The sequence below is a fragment of the Ursus arctos genome, unplaced genomic scaffold, assembly GCF_023065955.2.
Source record: "Ursus arctos isolate Adak ecotype North America unplaced genomic scaffold, UrsArc2.0 scaffold_7, whole genome shotgun sequence".
Classification (NCBI taxonomy): Eukaryota; Metazoa; Chordata; class Mammalia; order Carnivora; family Ursidae; genus Ursus; species Ursus arctos.
In genome coordinates, this window is record NW_026623089.1 from 32,789,887 (window position 1) to 32,813,299 (window position 23,413).

The 23,413-nt window shown below is 47.3% G+C and overlaps 1 protein-coding gene across 6 annotated transcripts in view; it reads left to right on the forward strand.

The window, feature by feature from the left end:
• MYOF (myoferlin) overlaps window positions 1-21,776 on the forward strand; it is a 158,832-nt gene extending 137,056 nt beyond the window's left edge. For 3 of the 6 annotated variants that reach the window (XM_026481667.4, XM_057308898.1, XM_057308901.1), the window contains 13 exons: window positions 277-432; window positions 907-998; window positions 4,487-4,657; window positions 5,232-5,380; window positions 7,456-7,595; window positions 9,674-9,762; window positions 9,851-9,946; window positions 13,247-13,388; window positions 15,848-15,947; window positions 17,009-17,199; window positions 19,016-19,125; window positions 19,505-19,652; window positions 21,034-21,776. In XM_026481667.4, the coding sequence (XP_026337452.2) occupies window positions 277-432; window positions 907-998; window positions 4,487-4,657; window positions 5,232-5,380; window positions 7,456-7,595; window positions 9,674-9,762; window positions 9,851-9,946; window positions 13,247-13,388; window positions 15,848-15,947; window positions 17,009-17,199; window positions 19,016-19,125; window positions 19,505-19,652; window positions 21,034-21,072 (1,623 nt within the window). In that variant the 3' untranslated portion in view covers window positions 21,073-21,776. Of the gene's footprint in view, window positions 1-276; window positions 433-906; window positions 999-4,486; window positions 4,658-5,231; window positions 5,381-7,455; window positions 7,596-9,673; window positions 9,763-9,850; window positions 9,947-13,246; window positions 13,389-15,847; window positions 15,948-17,008; window positions 17,200-19,015; window positions 19,126-19,504 lie in introns of all 6 variants that reach the window. The other 3 variants (XM_057308896.1, XM_057308897.1, XM_057308899.1) reach the window with 1 other exon arrangement.
• Window positions 21,777-23,413: the final 1,637 nt, after the last annotated feature.

The window sequence follows — 23,413 nt, forward strand, 5'->3', positions numbered from 1 at the left end:
GATCCAACTCTTGCCTGGATGTGTGCCTGGCCTCCCTGCTTCGCCCTGCCCTTTCTTCTCCCCTATGATCGGTTCAGTACTTACTTTCATCATTTCACATTCCCCACTGGAATGATGCAAAGTGTAATCGACCTTGTTTCTTCCACAAAAGGCAGCCCTCGCCACCCAACCCCGCGGCCCCAGAGGCTGCCCGGAGCGTACACTGTTGGGAGGGCAGGAACCCTCTGCCCAGGCCACCGCGGCCCTTGTAAGGACGTCTGTGTGTCTCTCTCTTAGGGCTCCTTCAGAATCTACCCCCTGTCGGATGACCCCAGTGTGCCAGCCCCTCCCAGGCAGTTTCGGGAATTACCTGACAGCGTCCCGCAGGAATGCACGGTTAGGATTTACATTGTTCGAGGCTTAGAGCTCCAGCCCCAGGACAACAATGGCCTGGTAAGAGTTTGGGTGTGGGGCCTTCTCCTGTAGCAAGATAATTACAGTCATCAGCCACAATAATTGTCATGTTCTTTCTTTTGGGGCGTCTGTTATCTCACTAGGGGAAAGATACTCTATCCAAACAGTGTATTCAGGAGGACTGTCCCAACGGGGATTTATCTGAGAGCTTGACGGGGCTTTGGATCCTCTGGTTCGTGCTTCTCATTTTACAGATGTGACCTCGGGGAGATTTGCAGGGTCCCTCCTTCCTGCCACCGCCTCTTCACCCCACACTGCTTCTCGGCAGGCAGCTGGCTGTGAGCCGCCCAGAGGGGCACGTCGCTCACACCCCGGCCAAGGCGCGGGTGCCCCAGCCGCCAGCTTTCCGTCAGGGTGGGAGTGGGTGTGGAGGCTCCCCTGACTCTGTCCCAGAAACTGCCTTGAACGTGCGCCCCATGGTGACACAGCTTGCCATCTGTTTTGTCCCCGCAGTGTGACCCTTACATAAAAATAACACTGGGCAAAAAAGTAATCGAAGATCGAGACCACTACATCCCCAACACCCTCAACCCGGTTTTTGGCAGGTAACGAGCATTTCTAAACGTTTTTCTGTCATTCGGTTTTCATGGCTTCTGTGGTGAGGATGTGACGTGTGCCAGCCTCTGTTCTAGGGCCATGATTACAAACTAGACAAACATCCTAGGCAGCAGAGCAGGTAGTAAATACGTGAGCGCACACGCACAAGTGGAAAGTGCCATGAAGAAAATAAAGCCAAGTCATGAGACGGGCTTCTCTGGGAGAGATGTGCTCTGAGCCCAGGAGGACGAGGGGGCAAGGGCCTGGGGTGGGGGTGGCACAAGGCCCGGAAGTCCGGTAAGTCTGTGAGTTCTAGACAAGGAGGACAGGCAGCGTGACTTACCTGTAGCAACATGTTGGTTCTCCCTCCCAGAATCCAGTTGGGGCTCTGTCCTCTGGGACATTCTGATTCCACCATTTTAATCCAGTGAATGTATTAATGACCCTGTTAGCAAAACTGAGGAGGGGGCAGAAAGTGATGGGGTCAGAATGTCTCCTGTTCCTGAAGACTCTTGAAAAAGCTGTGGTTTCTTCATCGTTGCCACTTTAGACGTGTTTCTGGGCTGTGACACTGATCTCACCCAGGGGAGGAGACCCTTCTCCGGGCGAATGCAAATCCACGGCACCCCTAAAGGGAACCCATATTTTTCAGCTATCAGCTTCATCCACATTTAATAATAGCTCATATTTGCCGAGCTTTCACTGGGCACGTGCCCTCTGCTGAGCCATTTATATGTGACATCTCAGAAATGTCACTGCTCTGAGGTGCTCTTGTTCATCCCCGTGTGACAACAGAAGAAACTGAGGCACAGAGTGAACCGGTGCCACATGTGCTTGGCTGGTAAAAGGCGGAGTCGGTATTTGAACCCAGGCCACCTGGCTGCCGCAGCTGTGCAGTATCCACACCAGGCTCTCTGGCTGCCACTATCACAGGTTCATGTCCATATGCAGCCTCCCAGCGGGGCAGGGCCGAGGTCAGCAGCCCCGCCTCCCGGGTGAGGGAAGCGCGGTGCCAGAGCTCTGTCGACAGAGCTAGTACATGCTAGAGCCAAGATTTAGGTAGAAATTCCTGACCAAGCCCCAGGCTTTTCCAAACACCCTCGGAAATGCTTCACATTCATGGGAAAGCCATCCCGTGTAGCATAAATGTTCTTTGTACAAAACACTGGTGAAAATGGTGTTATTTTCCCAGAATCTTGCCAAACGGGAGGATACTTTGCTCTTATTTGATGTGTGGCCTATATTTTAATTTCTGGCTTGATTACCTCGCCCATCCTCTTCTTTTCAACTCGTTTGTTGGTTTGTGTCCTTTTGCATTCTGTCCTGTGTGCATGCGTGTGTGTATGCACGCGCGCGCACACACACACACACACACACACCCCTGAAGTCTTTGTCACTCAGAGTCAGGTTCACACACACTGTTCTCCCTCACACATACTCATACCCTGTGACATACGCACAGGACCTCACGCTCGCTCAGCTCCTGGGTACGCTCATGCACGCATGCGCAGACACGCACACACCCACACACCTCTGCTGCACACCCCAAAGCTGCATGCCGGGGCCAGGGAATGGAAGTAATCCTCTGGCACAGCAATATGATCATTTTCCTTTTCTTCCGCTGATCCAGCCCCGAGGTCTAGACAGGAAAAGGCATGCAGGGCAGGAAGGAGGGCTCCATGTGAAGGAGACAGGGAAGCAGGGGAAAGCCAGCTTTTACGGGAGAAAGGCGGCCCTGTCTGAATCGCTCGTCTCAGAGGAGCCAAGCACAGGCTTAATTAAGTGGCAGGAAAAGTCTTGCTCAGAGCCACCCTGGGAGGAAGTGATGCTGTCGGGCTCTGCTCAGCCAATCCGTGCCTGGGGTATGGGCAGATTCCCCTGCAAGGAGATGCTGGCTCTGCAGCCCCTTGGACAGCACTTTGTCGCTGGCCTCAGCCTTACGGGGGTGACTTTCTTCTCAGCAGAGACCCTCAGGGATTCTGGGGAATTCAGAAAGGAGCAACCTTTCTTATGTGCTCAGCCATCGTTCAGCATATTCCTAGCCCATCATAGCAACATCCAGATCAGAGTTCAACAGAATGTTGAACCAATGTTAATTGGTGTTCCAAGAAAAAAAGTATTCTTTCATCAAACCAAGATACCTGGGTTAAAAAAGATAATAACTGCAGGACTTCTCAGAGCCTTTAGTTTGACCAGAGGCCTCCAAAAGAAGTGGTTTTCAACCATATTTGACCAAAGAATTCTTTTTCTCGAGGGACACATATTTCGTGTCCCTTGGAATCCAGTTCTAAAAATGTGATATTATGGGGCACGTGTGGATTCAGGGCTTCATGTGTGGTCATGATTCCTGCGCCTTTTCTCATGTGGCTACCTACCTCCTGCAGGCCCCTGCCTGGCTATGGCCATCTAGAGAAGCCACTGAGATTTAGCCAGGAGACATCCTGGAAGCTTTCCTCCAGGGCCCCAATGGCACACACCTTCTGCTCAAACGGATTAACAATCCTGGCTTTCGGGGCAGGAACCAGTCCATACGCCAGAGTGCAAGGAGAAGAGGGAAGGGAGGGGGGAGGCCTCTGACCATTTTCCTACAACCAAATTTATTGAGCACCTACTATGGGACCCATACCTGTGTGGATGGTACAAACATAGGACCAAACCTCTCCCATCCGGAGCTTCCGCCATTTCTGTTTATCACCCTTTCAGAACCTACACCTGCCACAGGAAGTACTCTTTGTCTCAGTGTGTTTGCATTTGAGTATGGATTCCAAAGAAAGGCGTACGGCAGACCAGAGGGCCTGGGTGGGGGGACTGAGCCGCCTTGGTACCTTGCACATCATACCTTGTTGGTGCATCCCACTCCCACCCCCGACCTGGAGCGCTTGTCGGGGAGTCAAGGATGTTCCGTGGGGCAGTGGTCTCTGTGGAGGCAGAGGGAACATAGCAGGGGCACAGATAGGGGCTGTAAATCAGGGTGCTGTGTCCTACTAATCTCCCAGCTGGGTGCCCCAGTTACTAGGCATGTGATAATAATGTTAATAATAGTATAATGAATAACTAACATTATCATAGCTACTGGGTTTTCAGCGATGCAGTCATGTCAGATGCTTTCTAAACGTTGCTCCACCTGACCCTTACATCAACATGGGACGGTAGGTGTTCCTGTGACTATTTGACAAATGAGAAAGCTGAACACAGGTGAACTAACTGGCCTAGGGCCCCACAGCTAGTAAGCAGCAGGCTGGGGTTCAAATGTAGGTATTTAAAGCCGTGCTCTTCCCCTGAGCAAACATATAACCTTGTATGGTTCTTATTACTAACGTGGACTGCTTGTTAAGTGCCCCTACCCACTGCCCCCCACCTGGCTGTCCCATTCGCCATGTTCTCCTCCAGCAGCCGTAACCACCACCTGGGGATTCCCTGCACAAAGCCCTGGGGCTTTTTTTTGAGAGGACTACGTAGAATCATGGAGATGCTAACCTTGCATTTGTTTATTTAGAATGTACGAACTGAGCTGCTACTTACCTCAAGAAAAAGATCTGAAAATTTCTGTCTATGATTACGACACGTTTACCCGTGATGAAAAGGTGGGAGAAACGATTATTGATCTGGAAAACCGATTCCTTTCCCGGTTTGGGTCCCACTGCGGCATACCTGAGCAGTACTGTGTGTAAGTTGCTTGGGCCACACCTGTAGACAGTTTGCTCCATCCGACATCAGTACATGGGGAAGCCTCGGTTCTCTACTTCAGTGCCTGTCTTCACTGAGCCACTGCGCCTTTGAGTCAGATACATATTGTTTTTAATAACAGGATTATCTTTGGGAGAATAGGGCCATAGCATTGCCCACCTCCAGGGCAGTGCCCCCACCCCCGACCCCTGATCAATTTTATGATGTCCCTCTTTCCCTAAGTGCTGTCTGGCATCTTCCTACAGTGTCTAATGAGATACAGCTTGCAATTTCTAGTTTATGAGCTTGCCTATTGTGATACAGTTTGTAGGCAAACCCCTCATTTTTATGGAGGAGGAAAACTGGGGGGAGCAGGGAAAGGATCAATTGGCTGAGGCCAAAGTAATTGTGGATTTTAGGTCTGAAATAGATTTCTAGACAAGAGCCAGAGGGTAGAGCACATTCCCTGCTCCCTCGTCATGTGGGCACGCCTGTAAGTATAGGCCTATATACATATGAATCTAAGAGGGACCTCTGTGCACGTGGTAACTCTGGGTGTGGAATGTTCTTCATAGTTCCGGAGTAAACACCTGGCGAGACCAGCTGAGACCAACACAGTTGCTTCAAAATGTAGCCAGATACAAAGGCTTCCCACCACCCATCCTTTCTGAAGATGGAAACAGAATCAGATACGGAGGGCGAGACTATAGTCTGGATGAATTCGGTGAGTGTGCATAACCGTAGACCTTAAGCTGGTTACAACCCATCTCTATTGCTGGATCTGCTTGACGGGGGGGCAGAGCAGTGCCCTAATTATACCACAGGAGACTACACATATGACTAACAAAAGCCCCATTATAGCAGAGTTCTGCTGTCTTGTCAAGTGTCAAAATGTACACATTTTCTTGTCTGTCTTATGTTTCACTTGACCTTTTTAGGTCATAGCCATTTGAGCTTTGAACACAAAGTTCTAGTAATGAACTGCTTTCTGTGTAATGCATAATTAGTTCATAATTTAGCTTGAAAGTACTCAGGTGGTCGTGTAAGAATTTCTCCTCCAGGCTTAGTCCATCGTTCTTCCAGCCCTTCCCTGAGAAGAGCCAGGGACGCGGGGGGTTGAAGAATCCTCTGAGTTCACATCTGGCCCATGTCTGAGCTTGGGGTCTTGTTCTTTCTCCAGCAGTTATTTACAATACAGTCTGTCCTGACACACAGCCAGCTAGCTGCACTATAACAAAGCCTGAGATAAGCGTCCTAGAGCATAAGAGCTACAGTGTTATTCAGCGTTTTGTAGGGAGGGAGGGCTTCCCAGAGCGGGTGGCAGTGGGGCTTGCCTTGACCGGCACGCAGGCTCTCCAGAGAGGGCTGAATACAGACCCATGGGAGTGAAGGTGCTTTCCCAGTCCTCAACTGTTTATTCTTGACGTTGCAAGAAACTGTTTTGTCCTTCCATTTGAAGACGACTTAGTCAATACCAGGGATGATGAGATGCTTAGGAAATGTTGAGGTGAACTTGCAAGAGGGACTGGGAGTTAACTGTCAAGCAACATGGCCTCATAGTCAAGAGTACCCCCAAATAACTCTCCCAAAACTGTCTCAATCACCAGGCTCATTCCAGTTACTATTGTTACCCAACAAATCACCCCAAAACGTAGTGGCTGAAAAATACCCGTTTTGTTTTGCTCATAGTTTTGCAGGTCAGGAATTCAGGAAGGGCTCACGGGGCGGGGTTCTCACCTGAGCTGCTCCTGTGGTTGGTTGCTGTCAGATGTTGGGGGCAGGGCAGGGCTATAGTCATCCAAAGGCTTGACGGAGCCAGGTGTCCAGGATGGAGGCAGGGGGAGTGTCCAGGATGGCCCGCGCACATGGCCGCCGGCTGATGCAGGCTCTTGGCTGGGGCTAATGGTCAGAACACTTCCTCAGGCCCTTCCAAAAGGCCCGTATCCAGATACTCATGCTCCCTACATGGCAGCTGGCTTCCCTCAGAGCAAGCATCCCAACAGGGCCAAGCAGAAGCTACGTGGTCTTGCCTGCCTCGCCTGAGAAGTCACCCAGCATTCTCTCTCCACACTTTAGTGCTCAGATATGTCTCTAGATTCAAAGGAAGAGGACAGAGCCTCCACCTCTCCAGGGGAGAGCTTCAGAGAATTTAAGGGCCGATTTTAAAATGCCACAGTAATGCTAGCTGCTGGAACAATTAGGCTTCCACGTGTCAGTGGCTTAAAACAACAGTTGATTTCTCTGAAATTCACAGTCGGTATTCCAACAGGCAGCAACGCGTCACGGAGCCAGGCCCTTCTATCTTGCAGCTTTTCTTCAACTCAGGCAGCTCAAGTTGCTGTTTCTTCTGCATCCAAAAGGGAACAGCACCTAGAATATCTTTCACAAGAGGGTTTTATGTGCCAGGTCTAGAAGCGACACACGCCACTTCTACTTGTGTTACATTCGAGCCAGACTTGGTCGTGTGGCCACACCTAACAGCAAGGGAGGCTGGGATACAGAATCTGGCTGTGAGCCTCTGCCAGAAAAGTAAATATAGGCTGCTCTCACATACACATTCTGGTGTGTTCTGGCCCCTTTGCTATTGGCAGCCCCCAAGTCAGGTGTAAGCCTGGTTGTGGCAGGGCCCATGGTCAAGAGCTATTTCTGTCCATGACTCCTTCACAGATCCAAGTTCGCACACTGGCAGTGCCTGCCCAGTTCGTCCTTCTGGGATAAAGGGCTACGTGCCCATCAGGGCAATCTGGCTGAACGGTTTGCAGATGCCAATCTCTGTTTCAATGCCATTTTCCATTCCAGAAGCCAACAAAATCCTGCACCAGCACCTCGGGGCCCCTGACGAGCGTCTTGCCCTTCACATCCTCAGGACTCAGGGACTGGTCCCTGAGCACGTGGAAACCAGGACTTTGCACAGCACCTTCCAGCCCAACATTTCCCAGGTAAAAGAGCTCTCCTGTGAAGACCCATCATCCACATCCCAAACAGTGGCAGGAGCTGACCCAGATTTGCCTCTGTTCTCTCTTCTGGACACTTTTAGATACACAAGAACTAGAAAGGCAACTCAGATTAGCTTTATCCCAAAGGGGAATTTAGTGTAAGAATTTCCAGGTAACTCACTAAATCCAGGCAGGAGGGTGACTACGGCTCAGAACAACCTTGGACCAGGATCTTTCCCCATCTCTTGATTGTTTCTCTCTCTGAATCTCTGTTAGTCTGCGCTCTTCCTGTGATCACCTTTCTATGCGTCAGAATATTGTAGAGCATTTCTAAGGTTTTTATGTTATAATGTAGCCCCGTCTACTTCCAAACAAGGAAAGGATGGGTTGCCCCAGCTTGGCCCAACTGTCCACCGCTGGTGGGCGGGACCAGGTGGGCAGGGTCTGGGGAAGCACTGCGCTGGGCCCCACTTGGGTGAGGTGGTTCTGAGACCAAAGGGCCAGGGAGGAAGCTGGGCCACAGTGCGCCAGGTGGCTCATCACAGGGACCACGTGGATAGTGATGCGGGAGGAGCAGTCTCCAGAGAAGCAAGGAGAGATGTGGCAAATGACAGAACAATCTGCGTGGAAGCTTGTTACAAGGAAGATTCCCAGGCCAGGCCTGCAGAGGTTCGGATTCAGTAGGTCCGAGGTGGGAGGAGGGGGGCAGAATCGGAGTTTTAACAAGTACCTGGGGGGTTCTAATGCAGGGGGCTAGGAAATCACATTTAAATAGTAATCCAGTGGATGCAAATATTGTTGACAATGACCACACAACTGTGGACAAGCTTATCTCCAAAAAGTGGCCACAAGTGGCCTGGGCTTACTAGTTTATTTTGTCACTCATTTCTTGCTATTATTCTGTTCCACGTTTTCATTTCGTCCTTTTCTTTTTTATTCTTTCCCCCCAAAGAGCCCATTCCTCCTCCTCTCTCCCCTCCCACCCCTCAACTGAATAAAGTCTCAAGAAATTACAAAGGGAGGAAGATTTCTATGAATCCACACCTCCCTTCCACTTGAACTGGACAGACTGTGGCTGGGCCGTAGGAGACACCCAGATGCCTCATGTTTTGCTTCGTGCTTGATGTATTACCTTGAGCCCTAGAGGTTAGAGAGAGTCAGGACCAGAGGAAAACCTATCCCTTCTCAAGAGTTCCAGTTAACTCATTTTCATCACCATGCATTCGGAAGCCAATCTAGTTTCCTTGGTAACCTTCTTAAAGACCAGTCTGAAGGTATAGTCTACAAAACATCCAAAAACAGTTTGGGGAATTTAAGTTGGTTCATATGGTTGGTATGGTTTGTTAATGGCATTCCTAGCCTGTCTGGAAGAGCATTCTAGTCAGATAGATGGCCGTGGTCTATGGCAGTGGGAGACCTGAGCAGAACCTCACCAAGATGGCACCACAAGTGTCATTTGGGCTTTCACCTTTCCCCTTCCTGTAAGATGCCTCCCCGGTAGTGGACACTAGCCAGCCGATGGCAGGGAGTCCTCAACTTTGGGGAATAGTAATGTTCTTGCCGTTGTTTGGGTCTCTCCTTTGAAAATGCCATGTTGTAAGATTTTATAAATTAAATACCATTTTACATTATTTTGGTTTTCTATCTGGAGGTAAGTGGAGAAACCTTTGGGTGTCACAAAATCAGGACTGATAACAAGTAGGCAATGTGATGAATAGAGTTCTGAGCGAAGGACCCAACTTTCAAGTCATTGTAAGAGGGTACGTGTGTGTGGGCGGGGGGGGGGGGGTTGTGTTAGCGATGGGAAGCCCTCTTTTTATTAGCCAAGGGACATTCAGACTATGATAGAGGTGGGCACATGCAGCCATCGGAGACTCCTGGTGAGAGTGGGAAGTGGTGGCCTAAAGGACAGTGAAGACCGATGATGTATCCCGGTTTGCTCCTCTGCTCTACTTTTTTACTTTCCATATGGACTAGTAAGTGGGCAGGCAAGAAACAATTTCACCTAGAAAATCTGAAAGTTACAGTCTCTGCCACTCATAATACAACTTAATTTCTTTTTTCATTTTTGAATGATTCAGGGGAAACTTCAGATGTGGGTAGATGTTTTCCCTAAGAGTTTGGGGCCACCAGGCCCTCCTTTCAACATCACCCCCAGGAAAGCCAAAAAGTAAGTAGTCTTGAGACTGTGCTACATTGGACTGGGGTCTTGGTGCAGGACCAGAGAAAAAAGCACCTTCAAAATGTGCTCCTTTCAGATACTACCTGCGTGTGATTATCTGGAATACCAAGGACGTTCTCTTGGATGAGAAGAGCATCACAGGAGAGGAAATGAGTGACATCTATGTCAAAGGGTAAGGTTAGCATGCTCGTTTGCCTTTGACAGACAAGGAGTGAGTGTCACCATTATTCAGGGTGTCCTCTAGGATCCTTGGTCAGGTGAAGCTGTTTCATTCCTTGCGTGCCGTCTGCTCAGGGAGCGAGAACAGAGAGAGAAGAGAAATCGGTATGGATCTTGTTTATAAGCAGAGGTATCGAGGTTTCATGTTCCACCCCGATCAAAGAGGTTGAGTACAAACGGCGTAGTGATTAAAACGCCAGACTCTGGAGCCAAACGACCTGGTACTTCCCCTACCAGCTGGGCAAGTTAGTGAGCTTGAGGTTTCCCATCTGCAAAATGCAGATGAAGATAGTACCCGCTGCTCTGGGATATTCAGAATAGAGTTACTCAAAGCATTTAGGACAGTGCCTGGCAGATAGTAAACATTGTGTGTGTTAGGGTTGTCCAGAGAGACAAGTAGTGTGTGTGTGTGTGTGTGTGTGTGTGCATGCACGCACACACACATGTGCACGGGGGGGGGGGGGCGCAGGGGAGAAAGAGGAGTTTGTTATAAGGAGTTGGAGCACATGATTCTGGAGGCGGAGAAGTCCCACGGTTCTGCCGTCTGCCAGCTGGGGGCTCAGGCAGCCGGTGATGTAGTTGAGGCTGACTCCTCCTTCCTCTGCCTTTTGTTCTATTCAGGCCTTCAACAGACTGGATAAGGCCCACCCACACTGGGGAGGGCAGCCTACTCACTGAGTCCACCAATTCAGGTTCTGATCTCATCCAGAAACACCCTCACAGACACACCCAGAATACTGTGTCATCTGGGCACCCTGTGGCCCGTCACGCTGACACAGAAAATGAACTATCCACTGTGTGTTAGCGATTAGAATTACCATTCCACATAGACCAAGTTTGGTTCTTTGATATGTAAAAAATAAGATTTGTTGAAATTTAATATATTCAAAAAGTGATAACAGAGTTTCACTTATGATCCCAAGTGGCCTTCAATCAAAACTTTGTCGAAGACATAATTACTATCATTTGAGTTCACTGTAAACAGGGAATGTTTCATCAAGTTCTTCATTATTCTTTCTCATTTTAGGATCTTATTACCATTCCCCAAGGAAAACTAATCCTAGCTAATTATATATATGCAAATTTATCTGACTGTCGTAAGCATTTTTTTTTCAAATCAGAGAAACTCAAGGAATACTGGACTGAGAGAAAAAAACTAATCAAAGAATAAAAGCACAACCTAAAGTACCATGTCCTATTTGGAATTAAAATCTAAATATGCAAAAAGATGAATTATGCATAAATAGTATGCCTAGGGTAAACTACTGCATGCTGATATGATATACACAGTATATTACTAACCCCAATACACACTGTTTACTCTCTGTCACAGGATAATGGACAGCTAGGACACTTCCCGTGTCAGACGCATACAAAGTTACACATATGTGTACACAAAGAGAGTCGTTGTTTAACTTGTTTTAAAATAAAAATGTGAAATTCATATTTAGAATTCAATATGAAAAGATTCAGGAAAATAAGAGAGGGGAGAGCTTATTTAAGGGGTAAGCGGTCTAGGGAAGGAGGATGGTGGCACTTTGGGGACCTTGTCAGGACGTGAAGTCACCGAGGTCCTAGCCAAAGAGTGTGAACTCTCTTCTGCAAGTTAAAAGCTTAAAAGTGGGGGCGCCTGGGTGGCACAGCGGTTAAGCGTCTGCCTTCAGCTCAGGGCGTGGTCCCGGCATTATGGGATCGAGCCCCACATCAGACTCCTCTGCTATGAGCCTCCTTCTTCCTCTCCCACTCCCCCTGCTTGTGTTCCCTCTCTCACTGGCTATCTCTATCTCTGCCAAATAAATAAATAAAATCTTTAAAAAAAAAAAAAAAGCTTAAAAGTGAATAAAGATGAATCTTTCAACTAATCTCGCTAGTTAATTAGCAAAAAGGACAACTATTGTAGTTGATTGATGTTAATACCATTACTAATAATCAGATCTAATATTAGCATGTGACTTTCTAGTAGTCTCCGTGGTCCCTTGAGGCAGAAGAATAGGCCTGGATTTTGGAGTCAGATCAACCAGGGCTTCATAATTCTTAATTAATACTTAATTCTGTCCATTACTGGCTGTGTGATCTTGTGGAAGTTAATTATTCTGTCTGGACCTCGGTTTCCTCATCTGTAAAACGGAGCTAGTTACGTAGCTGTTGGGAAGAATAAGACAAGGCATGCTGAGTACAGCAGATGATTAGTAACACAGTTAAGGATTTCACCCTTTCCATTCTGGCCCTTCTAAGCCACCATCTTCCATTCTGTCCTCATGATGACCATGGGAAGGGAGCGCATATTGTTAACCTCATTTACAGATGGGCGAGGAAGCCCAGAATGGTAAGTGGCAGAGTGAGTTCATAGCCCGGCCTGCCTCCTACTGAGAATCTCTGTCTGGGGTGGGGGGGAATCCAGGTATCAGTCTTTTCTTGTTGTTTTTTAAACTCCACGGTTGATTGCAATGGGATTCTCATGGGCTGTCAGTGTGGAGAACCGTGCCCTCCTCCACTTCAGCAGTCTAAAATCCAGCGTTCTCCTAGTTCCTAAACTGGCCCCTTCCCAGTAGCAGGCAGATATGACATCAGTTTCTTCCCCCACACGTTCATTCATTCCTTCCTTCAACAGGCCTACTACCTGCCAGGCACAAGCCACAGGAAACTTTTCAAATTGTCAAAAGTTAAGATGTTAAATTGTTTATGGAAATGAATTTTCGTTGATATACACATGGAAATAACAGCTTACATCTCCCTTGCTGGTCTCGTTAATGCGATCATAGTGAATCTAAGAATAAAAAAAACCGTAAGATGAGTCATGCCTGTTTTGTTTGCTTAAGTAAAATATGGAAGAGGAAATGCTAAAATTTTGAACTAACTCATATTCATTAAGCCTATCAGCAGTGATGACAGACACTGATGAGTTATAGTTAGGAAGACTAGCATCATAGCCAGCAAGTTTCAGCGTTCCCAAAATAGAAGCTAAGTTGTTGATATTTTCCAGAAAATGTCACCTTATCCTTGCTAACTGAAGTCTAAAGGGTTTCCTGCTTTGGTTTTAGAGGAATTATATTTTATTTGGCTACAACCTGTGTTGGATGCAACAGAGCACCTCCCCTTCATAAATCACCTCCAGCTCCGTAGATAACTGGAACCTGCCCAAGAAAAGTGCATTAATTCTCCTGCCCTTCGCTCCCCTAATCACTGCACAGTTTTGCGGCTAGATTACCTGTCAATCACGTGAAGCTAAAGTCTGTTTGCTTCTGCTTTTCAGCTGGATTCCTGGCAATGAAGAAAACAAACAGAAAACAGATGTCCATTACAGGTCTTTGGATGGTGAAGGGAATTTTAACTGGAGATTTGTTTTCCCATTTGACTACCTCCCAGCTGAACAACTCTGTATCGTTGCTAAAAAAGTGAGCTCTGATCTATGCCCATGGGAAGTGGGTGTCATGGGTCTGCCTTAACAGATACAGGGAACGTAGGAGCTACTCAGCGCCTCTGAGGTCATGTCCGGCTCCCTCTTGATGCAGATGGGGAAGCTGAGACCCACAGAGGTGCAGATACGTGCCCAGGGTAACGGAGCTAAGACAGCTCTCTGTGCAGTTCGGAAGGATCAGGAACACAGCTGTCCTTTCCCAACATGGGTAACGGGGTAAAGGATCTAGTAAAGGGTGGACCTCAGGATCTTGTATATTCAACCACCCAAGTGTGTTTTTATGTCACAGGGAGACTGATTTCTTCCCAGATAAGCAGAACTGTTTGACTCATTAACCCAACAGAGGCAAGATATTAAAGTAGGTGAAATTTCCCTTTTACCTTCTTCATTAGACCTCGGCATGTGCTTTACCTCCTTCAGAAGCACTTCCATGAGGGTTCAAGGCCCTCATGGTCTTAATTAGTAAGACTCTAGTTACAGAACTCAATTCAAATTGGCTTATACCCAAAAAGTGATTTATTGGTTCACATTACTAAAAAGTCTAGGGTTGGCTGGCTTAGGAACGTTGGATCTCAGGTTGAACTGATGTCTTTAGGAATTGCTCTCACTTTCTCCACCCTTCTCTCTGTCCTCTCCCGTGGACCTCATTCCCTAGTGAGGTAAGATGGCTGCCTGCAGCCCCAGCCCTCCTGCCCACCTCCTGCCCTCCCAGCAACCTCAGCAGAAAGAGAAAAATCCCAGAGGGTGCCAACCAGAGTTCTGGAATTGGGCCTCCATGTCTCTCTTTGGGTCACGTTCCCATCCCTGAACCAACCAACGTGGCCTGGGGATGCAGTGCTCAGACTGGCCCAGCTCTGGAGTTAGGGACAGAGTCGTCAGTTCTTCCCAAACTGCATGGACTTGGAGAGTCCCCAAGGAAAATCTGGATGCTTTTTCCCCACAAAGGAGGCCTGAAATCTGGGCAGGCAATAATGAGAGATGTCTTTTATAGATTCCCTGTCTCATTCCTGCTCCCCACATTCTGTAAACTTTTCCTAGCTCCGGCTGCTCACCTCCTCTCCCCACGCCTGATCAAAATGCACCTGCCTCATGTCCCACCTAGCCAGACCCTACCCTCCGCTGGCCCTACTCAGTGCTGCTGCTGCAGGGAGCACTTTTCCATGCCAAGTGAGAGCAATGCCTTCAAAGGGCACTTTCTAGAGATACAGAGGCTCGACCTGATGTCAAATCATGCACACTTCTAGATGGTGAGGGATTTAGGGTCAGGTAGGCCTTTCCTACCTACCCACATCTAGCGTTGGACCTTTCAGTGCCCTGCGTGCCACCTGGAACATGACCCCACACAAGACAGTCAGGCCAGCCAACAGCAGAATGGGCTTCCTAGCCCCTCAGAGCCAGGGCCCCTGAGCCCTGCAAAGGGCAACATTTCTGGAATGTCATCTGAAAAACAAGAAACAGGGGCACCTGGGTAGCTCAGTCAGTTAAGCATCCGACTCTTGATTTTGGCTCAGGTCATGATCTCAGGGTTTTGAGATCGAGCCCCAGGTCAGGCTTGCTCTGGGCGTGGAGTCTGCTTAAGATTCTCTCACTCCCTCTCCCTCTCCCCCACTCCAAAAGAAAAGAAAAGAAAGAAAAACAAGGAAAAACCCAACCATCTTTCTTAAATTCATGAAACACTGGGGGAATCCCATTCTGCTGGGGCCTGCGGCATGCAGGTATAGTAGGCTGTGGAGGTGTTACTATGGCCAAGATTGTTCAGGCAGAGGCAGAGACCAGAGGTGAGAACTTGGAGGACCCTTACCCAGTCCCCCTCCACCTAACTTTAGAATGAGGAATCTGGGGGTCTTCGTTGACCACAGCATGTAAAACAAAGCAATATTTTCAAAAGCCAAAAATGTCAGGACATTTGAAATCTACGCTGATAAAAGAGTGAAAGCTGAACCCCCGTCTCCTCACCCCCATGTGAAATAAGTGTGCTCAGACATCCGTGGTGGGGGGGGAAGGTCACAGAGCAAATGTGACACCCCAACAGGTGAGTGTGTGGGCTGGCCTAGAACAGCCTGGCTTTGGGAGGTGAGTCGGAGCTGGCCATAGTGGTCTGGGGCAGGGGAAGGGGGCAGATATACTCACTCCCCAAACCCCAGAAGTGGCGGCAGGGAGTCACACCAATGGGAACATGGGAGGCCGGCAACCTTCTGTTTAGAATTGCCTGGGACAACCTTTTTGTCACACAGCTGGTGGCCTTGAGATTTCCTGGGGAGCCTGGCTGCCCTCCATACCATGGGGTGGAGGGTTGAGGGCAAGGGGGGAGGGGGTGTTTTGCTGAGGAAAACAAAGGCCCCATGCCCTGATGCTGGGGCTTCAAGGAGCCAGAGGGGAAGGTTTCAGAGTCCAGTAGTCTGTGTCATTTGGTTTTTCTTTCTCTTGTCATTTTAGGAGCATTTCTGGAGTATTGACCAAACTGAATTTCGGGTCCCACCCAGACTCATCATTCAGATATGGGATAATGACAAGTTTTCTCTGGATGACTATTTGGGTAGGGCTTACCTTTGGATACTTTTCTCTAAGAAATTTTACTTGGAATTGGCAAAATCATTAAAATCTGGAATCAGTGATTTGAATCTCCAGTACCACGAGTAATTAAGGGTTGGGGCACACTCACTGCCTGGATGTCCTCTGGGCAGTGTGGCCTGCCTGCTTGCTGTCTCAAACCCTCTGAAAATTTTGTGCAGTGAATGTTGCCCTTTTCTTCAGGCCCCACCCACCTTCAAGGGCCCCCAAGGAGGCTCTTGGACCAGCTCTGGTCTTGCCATGAACACTCAAAGTCTGTTTTCACAAGCGAATGCTACAGCCCTGCCTCCACGTCCAGACCACTCACTCTGCCTCCTCAGCACATCAGAATGGGCACCCCCCTCCTGCAAGCTGCTCTCAGCCCCCTCATGTCACCAGCCCTTGTTGTTTCCCTCAGCTCCATCCTGCTCTGCGGTTAAAGGCCCTCGTTAAACACCCCCCACCCCACCACCACAATAACATAATGCTCTTCTGAATTCCCTCTCCCAGGCCCTGGGTCTGCGTCATTGGCCTGCTGTTTATCCCTCCCACTCTTTATATACAGGCCTTTGCCTTCCCTGGAGTTCTCTGGCTCCCCAAACCCCCTCCTCAATTTACCCCCCCCCCAGTTGAAGGTAAAAAGCTTCAACATTCACCTTTCAGCAAGGTATGACTCCGAAGCCAGCACGAGCAGCCTGTGCGCTCACGGTGCCTCTGTTCAGGGTAGCTTGAGACTGCTGTGGGCACTTTGCACATCGAGTCTATAGCGGTTTAATTCTTTTGAGCTTGTAGAAGAGCTCTGTTTATCTTTGAGAAATAAACCATGTCACCCTCCTCTGTGAGATGCAGAGCAGTGGACATTTCTTCTACCACTTTCCATCCTGTCTGGAAGGACTTTTAAATGTCTACTGGGATCCTTTTCTCTAACTCACCCATCACCTGCTCAAAATCACTGTCTGCCTCTCCTCTGACAAGAACATTCTGTTCACTTGTGAACAATGGCTGATCTACTGAAGCTTATTTGGGTCTAATTGTTTCCTTGGCTAGGTTTCCTGGAACTTGACTTGCATCGCACCATCATTCCAGCAAAATCATCAGAGAAATGCAATTTGGACATGATTCCAGACCTCAAAGCCATGAACCCCCTTAAAGCAAAAACCGCCTCACTGTTTGAGCAGAAGTCCATGAAAGGCTGGTGGCCCTGCTATGCAGATAAAGATGGCTCTCGCGTGATGGCTGTATGACTATTTCCCAGTTCTGGGTCATTCATTCCTTTTGTCATTTAGGCTCTGCCCTCTCTCAATCGATGCCAGATAAGATAAGGAAGTGTTAAATTGATGAGACCTCACGTTATAGGAATGGTTTGTACTAGGATCACAAGAGAAAGTGGCCGATGACAAGAGCATATGTTTGGGGTTGTGTGGAAGGTGGTGGAGGACTGGAATGGAAAAGCTGGGAGCCCGAGTGGCTATACTGTATTTCTTGAGGACCCTCCTTCACCGGGAAGGCTGTTATCCTGAGCTTTTGGTACAATTCAATACAGAAAAAGGAACTTCAAATTCAAACTCTTCTTGTTTAAAAAAATAAATTTAAAAAGGTGGAGGAAACAGGGAGCCCTGACATCCACTGGACACAAAGGCCGAAACTTACAAGCAAATTTGGAGAGCTCCCAGATAGAGTGTGATAGAGAAGCACGAGTCCGGGTTACCATGCCATGTCACAGAAGACTACCTCATTCATCATGTACTATTGCTATTAATAACACCTAACATCCTAGATCATTGATTATGAGCCAGCCAACATGCTAAGTGCCTCACGTTCATAATCCTGTTTTTGAAAACAACTTGAAGGTCTAACTTACATAAAATGCACCTATTTATAGTGCACAATTCCATGAGTTTTGACTAATAGAGACACTCCTGAGACCACCACCAGAATCAAGATCCAGAACATTCCCACTGCTCTAGAAGTTTCCTTGTGCCCTCTGCAGTCTACTATTCCCTCCACCCCTGGTCCAGGAAACCACTTAACTGTTTTCTGCCACTACAGAGTAGTTTACACATAATCTCGTTTAGTTCTGACCAATTCCAGAAAGTAGACATTATCTCCATTTTGTAGATTCAAGAAACAGGCTGGGATATAACATTATATGTTAACTATGCTTAAAAATTTTTTAAATTTTCTTAAAGAATAAAAAAAAATACTGAGCTAGGTAAAATAAAAACCAGCCCTCAAAACAGGCTGGGGGAGATGTAGCAACTTGCCACAGACCCCTCACTTTGTCTGACTTCTCAGCGTGGGAGTCACTTGGCTCCACCACCGAACCGTTGGTCAGGGTTGGGGTCCTCAGACTATTGGTGACCTAGTGGGCATTCCGGGGTCCTAGAAAGCCCGTGACAAGCCTGGCCATAAAGGTGGGCAACTTTCTAGACCTCTTTCAGCTTCAGCATCCTCAAGTGCACGTGAGGGTCGTCACAGTACCTGCTTTATAGGGCTGCTGTGAGCCTCACACAGGATTATCCACATAGAAGCCTTAAATGGTGTCCAGAGCATCGCTTAGGAACCCGTTTGAACGCAGAGGCAGCATTCATTCGCTCGCTTGTTCATGCGTATACAGTGTACACAGGTACCCACGGAGTGCCCTCCCTGCTCCATACAGTGGGGCGAGCGTGGCTAAGCGGGAAGCGTGGAGGCTCAGTTAGTGCTACGTGGTGTTGTCAGCAGTATTTAGGTTAATCTGATCCAAATAAAGTTACAAAGGACTGTGTGTGAGCAGGCAAGGAGATGGATATGAGAAAGTTAGAAGATGGGCTTCAGAGAATGAGAAGCAGCAGGGGGAGGGAAAGCAATTTGTCCTCTCAGATTCCCATAAGGGGTCAGTTCAGAAACACATGGAAGAGGAAATGTGATGAAATCTCTTGAGGAAAATTTAAGGCAATCTAAGGATTATTTTACAAGAATAAAAAACATTGCTCAGGGAATACTCCTTGGGTTGAAATGAAAATATTTGTGAAACGTGATGTCATGTGTTTAACCTGTTCTGCTTTACTGAAGGGGAAAGTGGAGATGACGTTGGAAATCCTCAATGAGAAGGAGGCGGACGAGAGGCCAGCCGGGAAGGGACGAGATGAACCCAACATGAACCCCAAGCTGGACCCACCAAAGTGAGAGGCCCTCTTTGTTCTCCATGATGTCTGATCCCCAAACACCTGCAGTCTGAAAGCCCCCTTCCAATACATTTAATGGAATGGATTCAGCGTTGTCTTAATTTTGCACTTAATGGGGGAGGTGGGGGATGGAGAGCTTGCTGATCCAGCTTCATTTTAACCTTTCTCCTTTCCCACAAAACCAAAGTCCAGAGTATCTTCAGCATCCTGGGAGGCCATAAAACGTTAAAAAATCTTTCTCAGCCAACTAAGGGGAATAATGTCTTTTCTTGACTTTATCAGTATTATTAATTGTCCTTAAAAGTGTGATAGGTTCCAAGGTAAAAGGGCTGTCCCACCCGAGCTGGGTAGGTAAAACCATTTCTTTGCAATGCAGCCGACCGGAAACCTCCTTCCTCTGGTTCACCAACCCGTGTAAGACCATGAAGTTCATCGTGTGGCGCCGGTTTAAGTGGGTCATCATCGGCCTGCTCATCTTGCTGGTCCTGCTGCTCTTCGTGGCCGTGCTCCTATACTCCTTACCGGTACAAGTCCTCGGCCTCACGTCGTGGCTTTTTGTGTGTGAATGATGGCCCGTCACTCACCTTGGTTCTTGCCTCGGTTGCTGTTCGGGAGACTGACCTACTTAGCGGCTGTGGCGCTGCAACCCTTCAACCCACGGGAAATTTAAAGTGATGTGTGTTGTGATGAGAATGACAGTCTTAGGGTATCATGAATTACAGGCAGAATTCCTGGTTCGAAAAAAATTTTGGTTTCAGGAATTCTAGGAGAACTCCTTCAGACCCTTAGTAATGTGGGTCAGGATAAAGCCAGCATTTCTGACTGATCTTCCTTGTCCCAAACCATCCTGCAAGCTAACTCTTTATCCTAGCACCCACAGATCCCCAAATGTGGGCTCAGTATAGGTCTACATTAACCCTGAACTTAACTTTAACTAGATTGGGTAATCTAGCTAGTTCCCCCCAGCTCCCCCGCAGGTATTGCCCTCACCTGCCAGGACACCTTTGCCAGTGCTAGTCCCTTGCCCGTACTGTGTCTATCAAAACTTTACTTGTTCTTCAAGGCTTGCTTCCCATAACCTCTCCCTTCAGTTTTCCTCCATCACCTCAGTCATAAGCGCGAGTCTAGATGGAAGGTTTGCTGGTGTGCCTAGAAGTCGTACCTTTGTTCTCTCATTCAAGGGATTTATTGAGCATCTACTACAGGCTAGGAATTGGGATGTTGAGATGACCAAGGCATGATTTCTTGGCCACGAGCAGTTCATGGTCTGGGGACAAGCAGACATATGAATAAGTAAATTGCTACGAAAGGCAAGCTTTTATAGAGACAGGAAGGGTGAGCACAGGATCCTATGGCTGAGGGTGGTTTCACCAAGGAGGCGAAGCCCATTTTGCCAAGTGGAGAAGGGACAGTCCAGGCATTTAACGACTCTTCCTTCGATTAGTATTGGTAATAATACAGCTGTTTTGTGTAGGGTAACATTGTCACAACCACAACAGCAGAGATGTGAGGTCTCTATTTGTCCCCAGTATCATACTTTGTTTGTTAATGCACACGTACACTGGTTTCTACTTGCCAGCAGTCCAATCTGTCTTGACCATTTAAAAAACAGTAATTTCTTCTTACTGATTTAGAGTCTGTTGATTTAAACCAGTGGTTCTCAGTGGGGGGCAGTTTTGCTCTCGGGAGGGTGGCTGGCAGTGTCTGGAGACATTCTGGTTGGCACACGTGGGAGGTGCCACTGACACGGGGCAGATAGAGGCCAGGAACGCTGCACACACCGCAGTGCACAGGCCAGTCCCTGACGGTGAAGAGTCAGGTGGTTCTAAATGTCAGTAGTGCCAAGGCTGAGAAACCCTAACATAACTATTTAATTTTTTAACATTCTTTCTGTTTTCTTTTTAGAATTATTTGTCAATGAAGATTGTGAAGCCAAATGCATAGTGAAAGCAAAATGCTTCTTTTCAAGTCATCCAGCAATGAGGGAATCCTGTCTCCCTTTATGGACCGAAACCAAGACCGATTTTGTTTGTGTCTGACACTGATCCCGGCAAGAGGCTTGTTAGGGTTACTTCACTGAGGCCGGGAGTTCCCAGAGGGTCTAGGTCCTGAAAAGTCTGGCCAACAAGCAACATTTTTATTATCTTTTGAAGTATTAAGTTTTAACCACATTTTTCAGGATATTTTTCAAGGTGGCTGGTTCCATTTAAAAAGCATCTTTTTTATGGGTCCTTAATTTTATAATTTTTAGAAATTGCTGAAATCAAATTAGACAATTTCTGCATCTTAACTTCATATACTACTTATTTGCAATCAACAAAAAGGACTGTGCGTTATAAAATAGAATAGTCAGAGTCATTCTTATTTATGCCTGCAACAATTTTTACAATATTTTATACAGATGAATGTCATGAGACACTATTCCATCTCTGTGATGAACCCAAATAAAAACATTTCATCTTCGATACATAACTGTCATTGTAGCTGTGCGCTGAGCTGGGAAGAGGCGGTTCCTAGTCCTCTGGGTCTCCGTGGATGGAGTACTACAGCATACCACTCGGCCATAAACTTTTCATACATGTGCTGCCAAATCTTAGCCAGTGGGCCAAACTGAGGCTAATAAATTATAAGCTAATGCTTATTAAAAATACTTATTCTGTGCATGGCATTGTTTCAAAAGCTTTATGTGTATTAACTCCTTTAATCCTCAAGATAATCCTATAAAGGTAGGTAACATCAACCCCATTTTACAGTTGAAGCAATGGAGGCACAAAGGTAGAAGTAACTTGCATAAGGCCATACAACCAATAAATGGTAGAGCTGGAATTTGAACCCAGGCAGTCTGGGTTCTTTCCTTCTTAACTTCTCTTAACCACCACACTATTCCACCAGTGGGAAGTCTATCAAGAGGGGCATGGAGCTGAATGGTCAAGTAAGGAATGACAGTAGCAACCAGTGTGGCTCCCTGCCAACACCAAGCACAGTCAGCGTGCCTTCTAGAACATCGTCCTGATACTACCTGAGATCATGGTGAGATCAACAAACAGTTCTACACACAGAACCAGGAGGAGCAAGAAATGGTACAATAATGCTGATGCTTCTGGACATTTAGATAACACTATACCACCATGCTGTCTTTGCATTATTGCCGAATTGTTTCCTATTTTGAATATTTTATGTTCTCCCCCAAATTTTAACATTCTAAGTGTGCTTGATACGTAAAATGGTGGAGAGCCACAGCACTATCTAAATCAGAATGCTCGCCATTTCCCCCAGGCACCTTGTACGCTCCTCCCCGCGTCTGGCCATGTGATCACCCACCCGAAGTGCCTCCATCCACCTGCACTGGTGGCAGCTCTGCCCGCCCTTGAAGTTCTGGTTCAGATGCCACTTTCTCCGGACACCTCTTAGGCCCCAAAGCGGTCCTTCAATATCAGATGCAAACATATTATCACAACCTTCCTGAAGAGAGATGTTAAAAGCCTTAAAAAAATGTTTGTGCCCTTTGACCCAGTAATTTCACTCCTATTAACTCCAAGGAAATGATCAGAAAGGCAGCCAGAGGTTCATGTACAAAAATGCATGTGACACTGTGCTTTATAATGGTACAAATCAGAAGCAACCTAAGTGCCCAAGTGGAGGGGAATGGCTGAATATATGGTAAAATCCCTATATTGGTGCAAGGATTAAAATATATCAATTTTTAACATTTTGTTACTGACATCGGAAAGTGCTAATATGTGAGACGCAACCCCAAGAAATCATAATACAAATCTATACAAAATAAGCCCCAAAATACATGGGTGTCTATAAAGAAATGCACCAAAATATTAGCAGTGTAAGGAGCTTATGCAAGATTTATACTTGTGCACACTGAAATAATTTATAAAAGCAAATCAACATTGGAAGTTCCTAACAATTTTTCCCCTAAAACTAAGAGATCGAGTTTGAGAAATATTGCTATACTCTGTTTCACCTTGTAGCGATATAGGTGTGGCTTGTTTTCGCAACTGATTGTAAGCTCCTTTAGGACAGAGGTAATACCTGTGAGATCACCTCTGGGTGCCCCAGAGCAGCAGGCCTGGATTTGTATCCCTGGCCCTGCCTCAGACTCGTCTGCATCCTGGGAACAATAATGCCTCTCTCGCGGGATTAAGGTGAGAGCTGAATGGGCTCATGTATGGAAAGCACCTTTACAACATCTGAGGCCTGGCTGGTACTCAACACCAGAGTTGTTCCAGTATTGCATCAGACTGGTAAAAATCTGATGTTCTAGTTCCAAAAG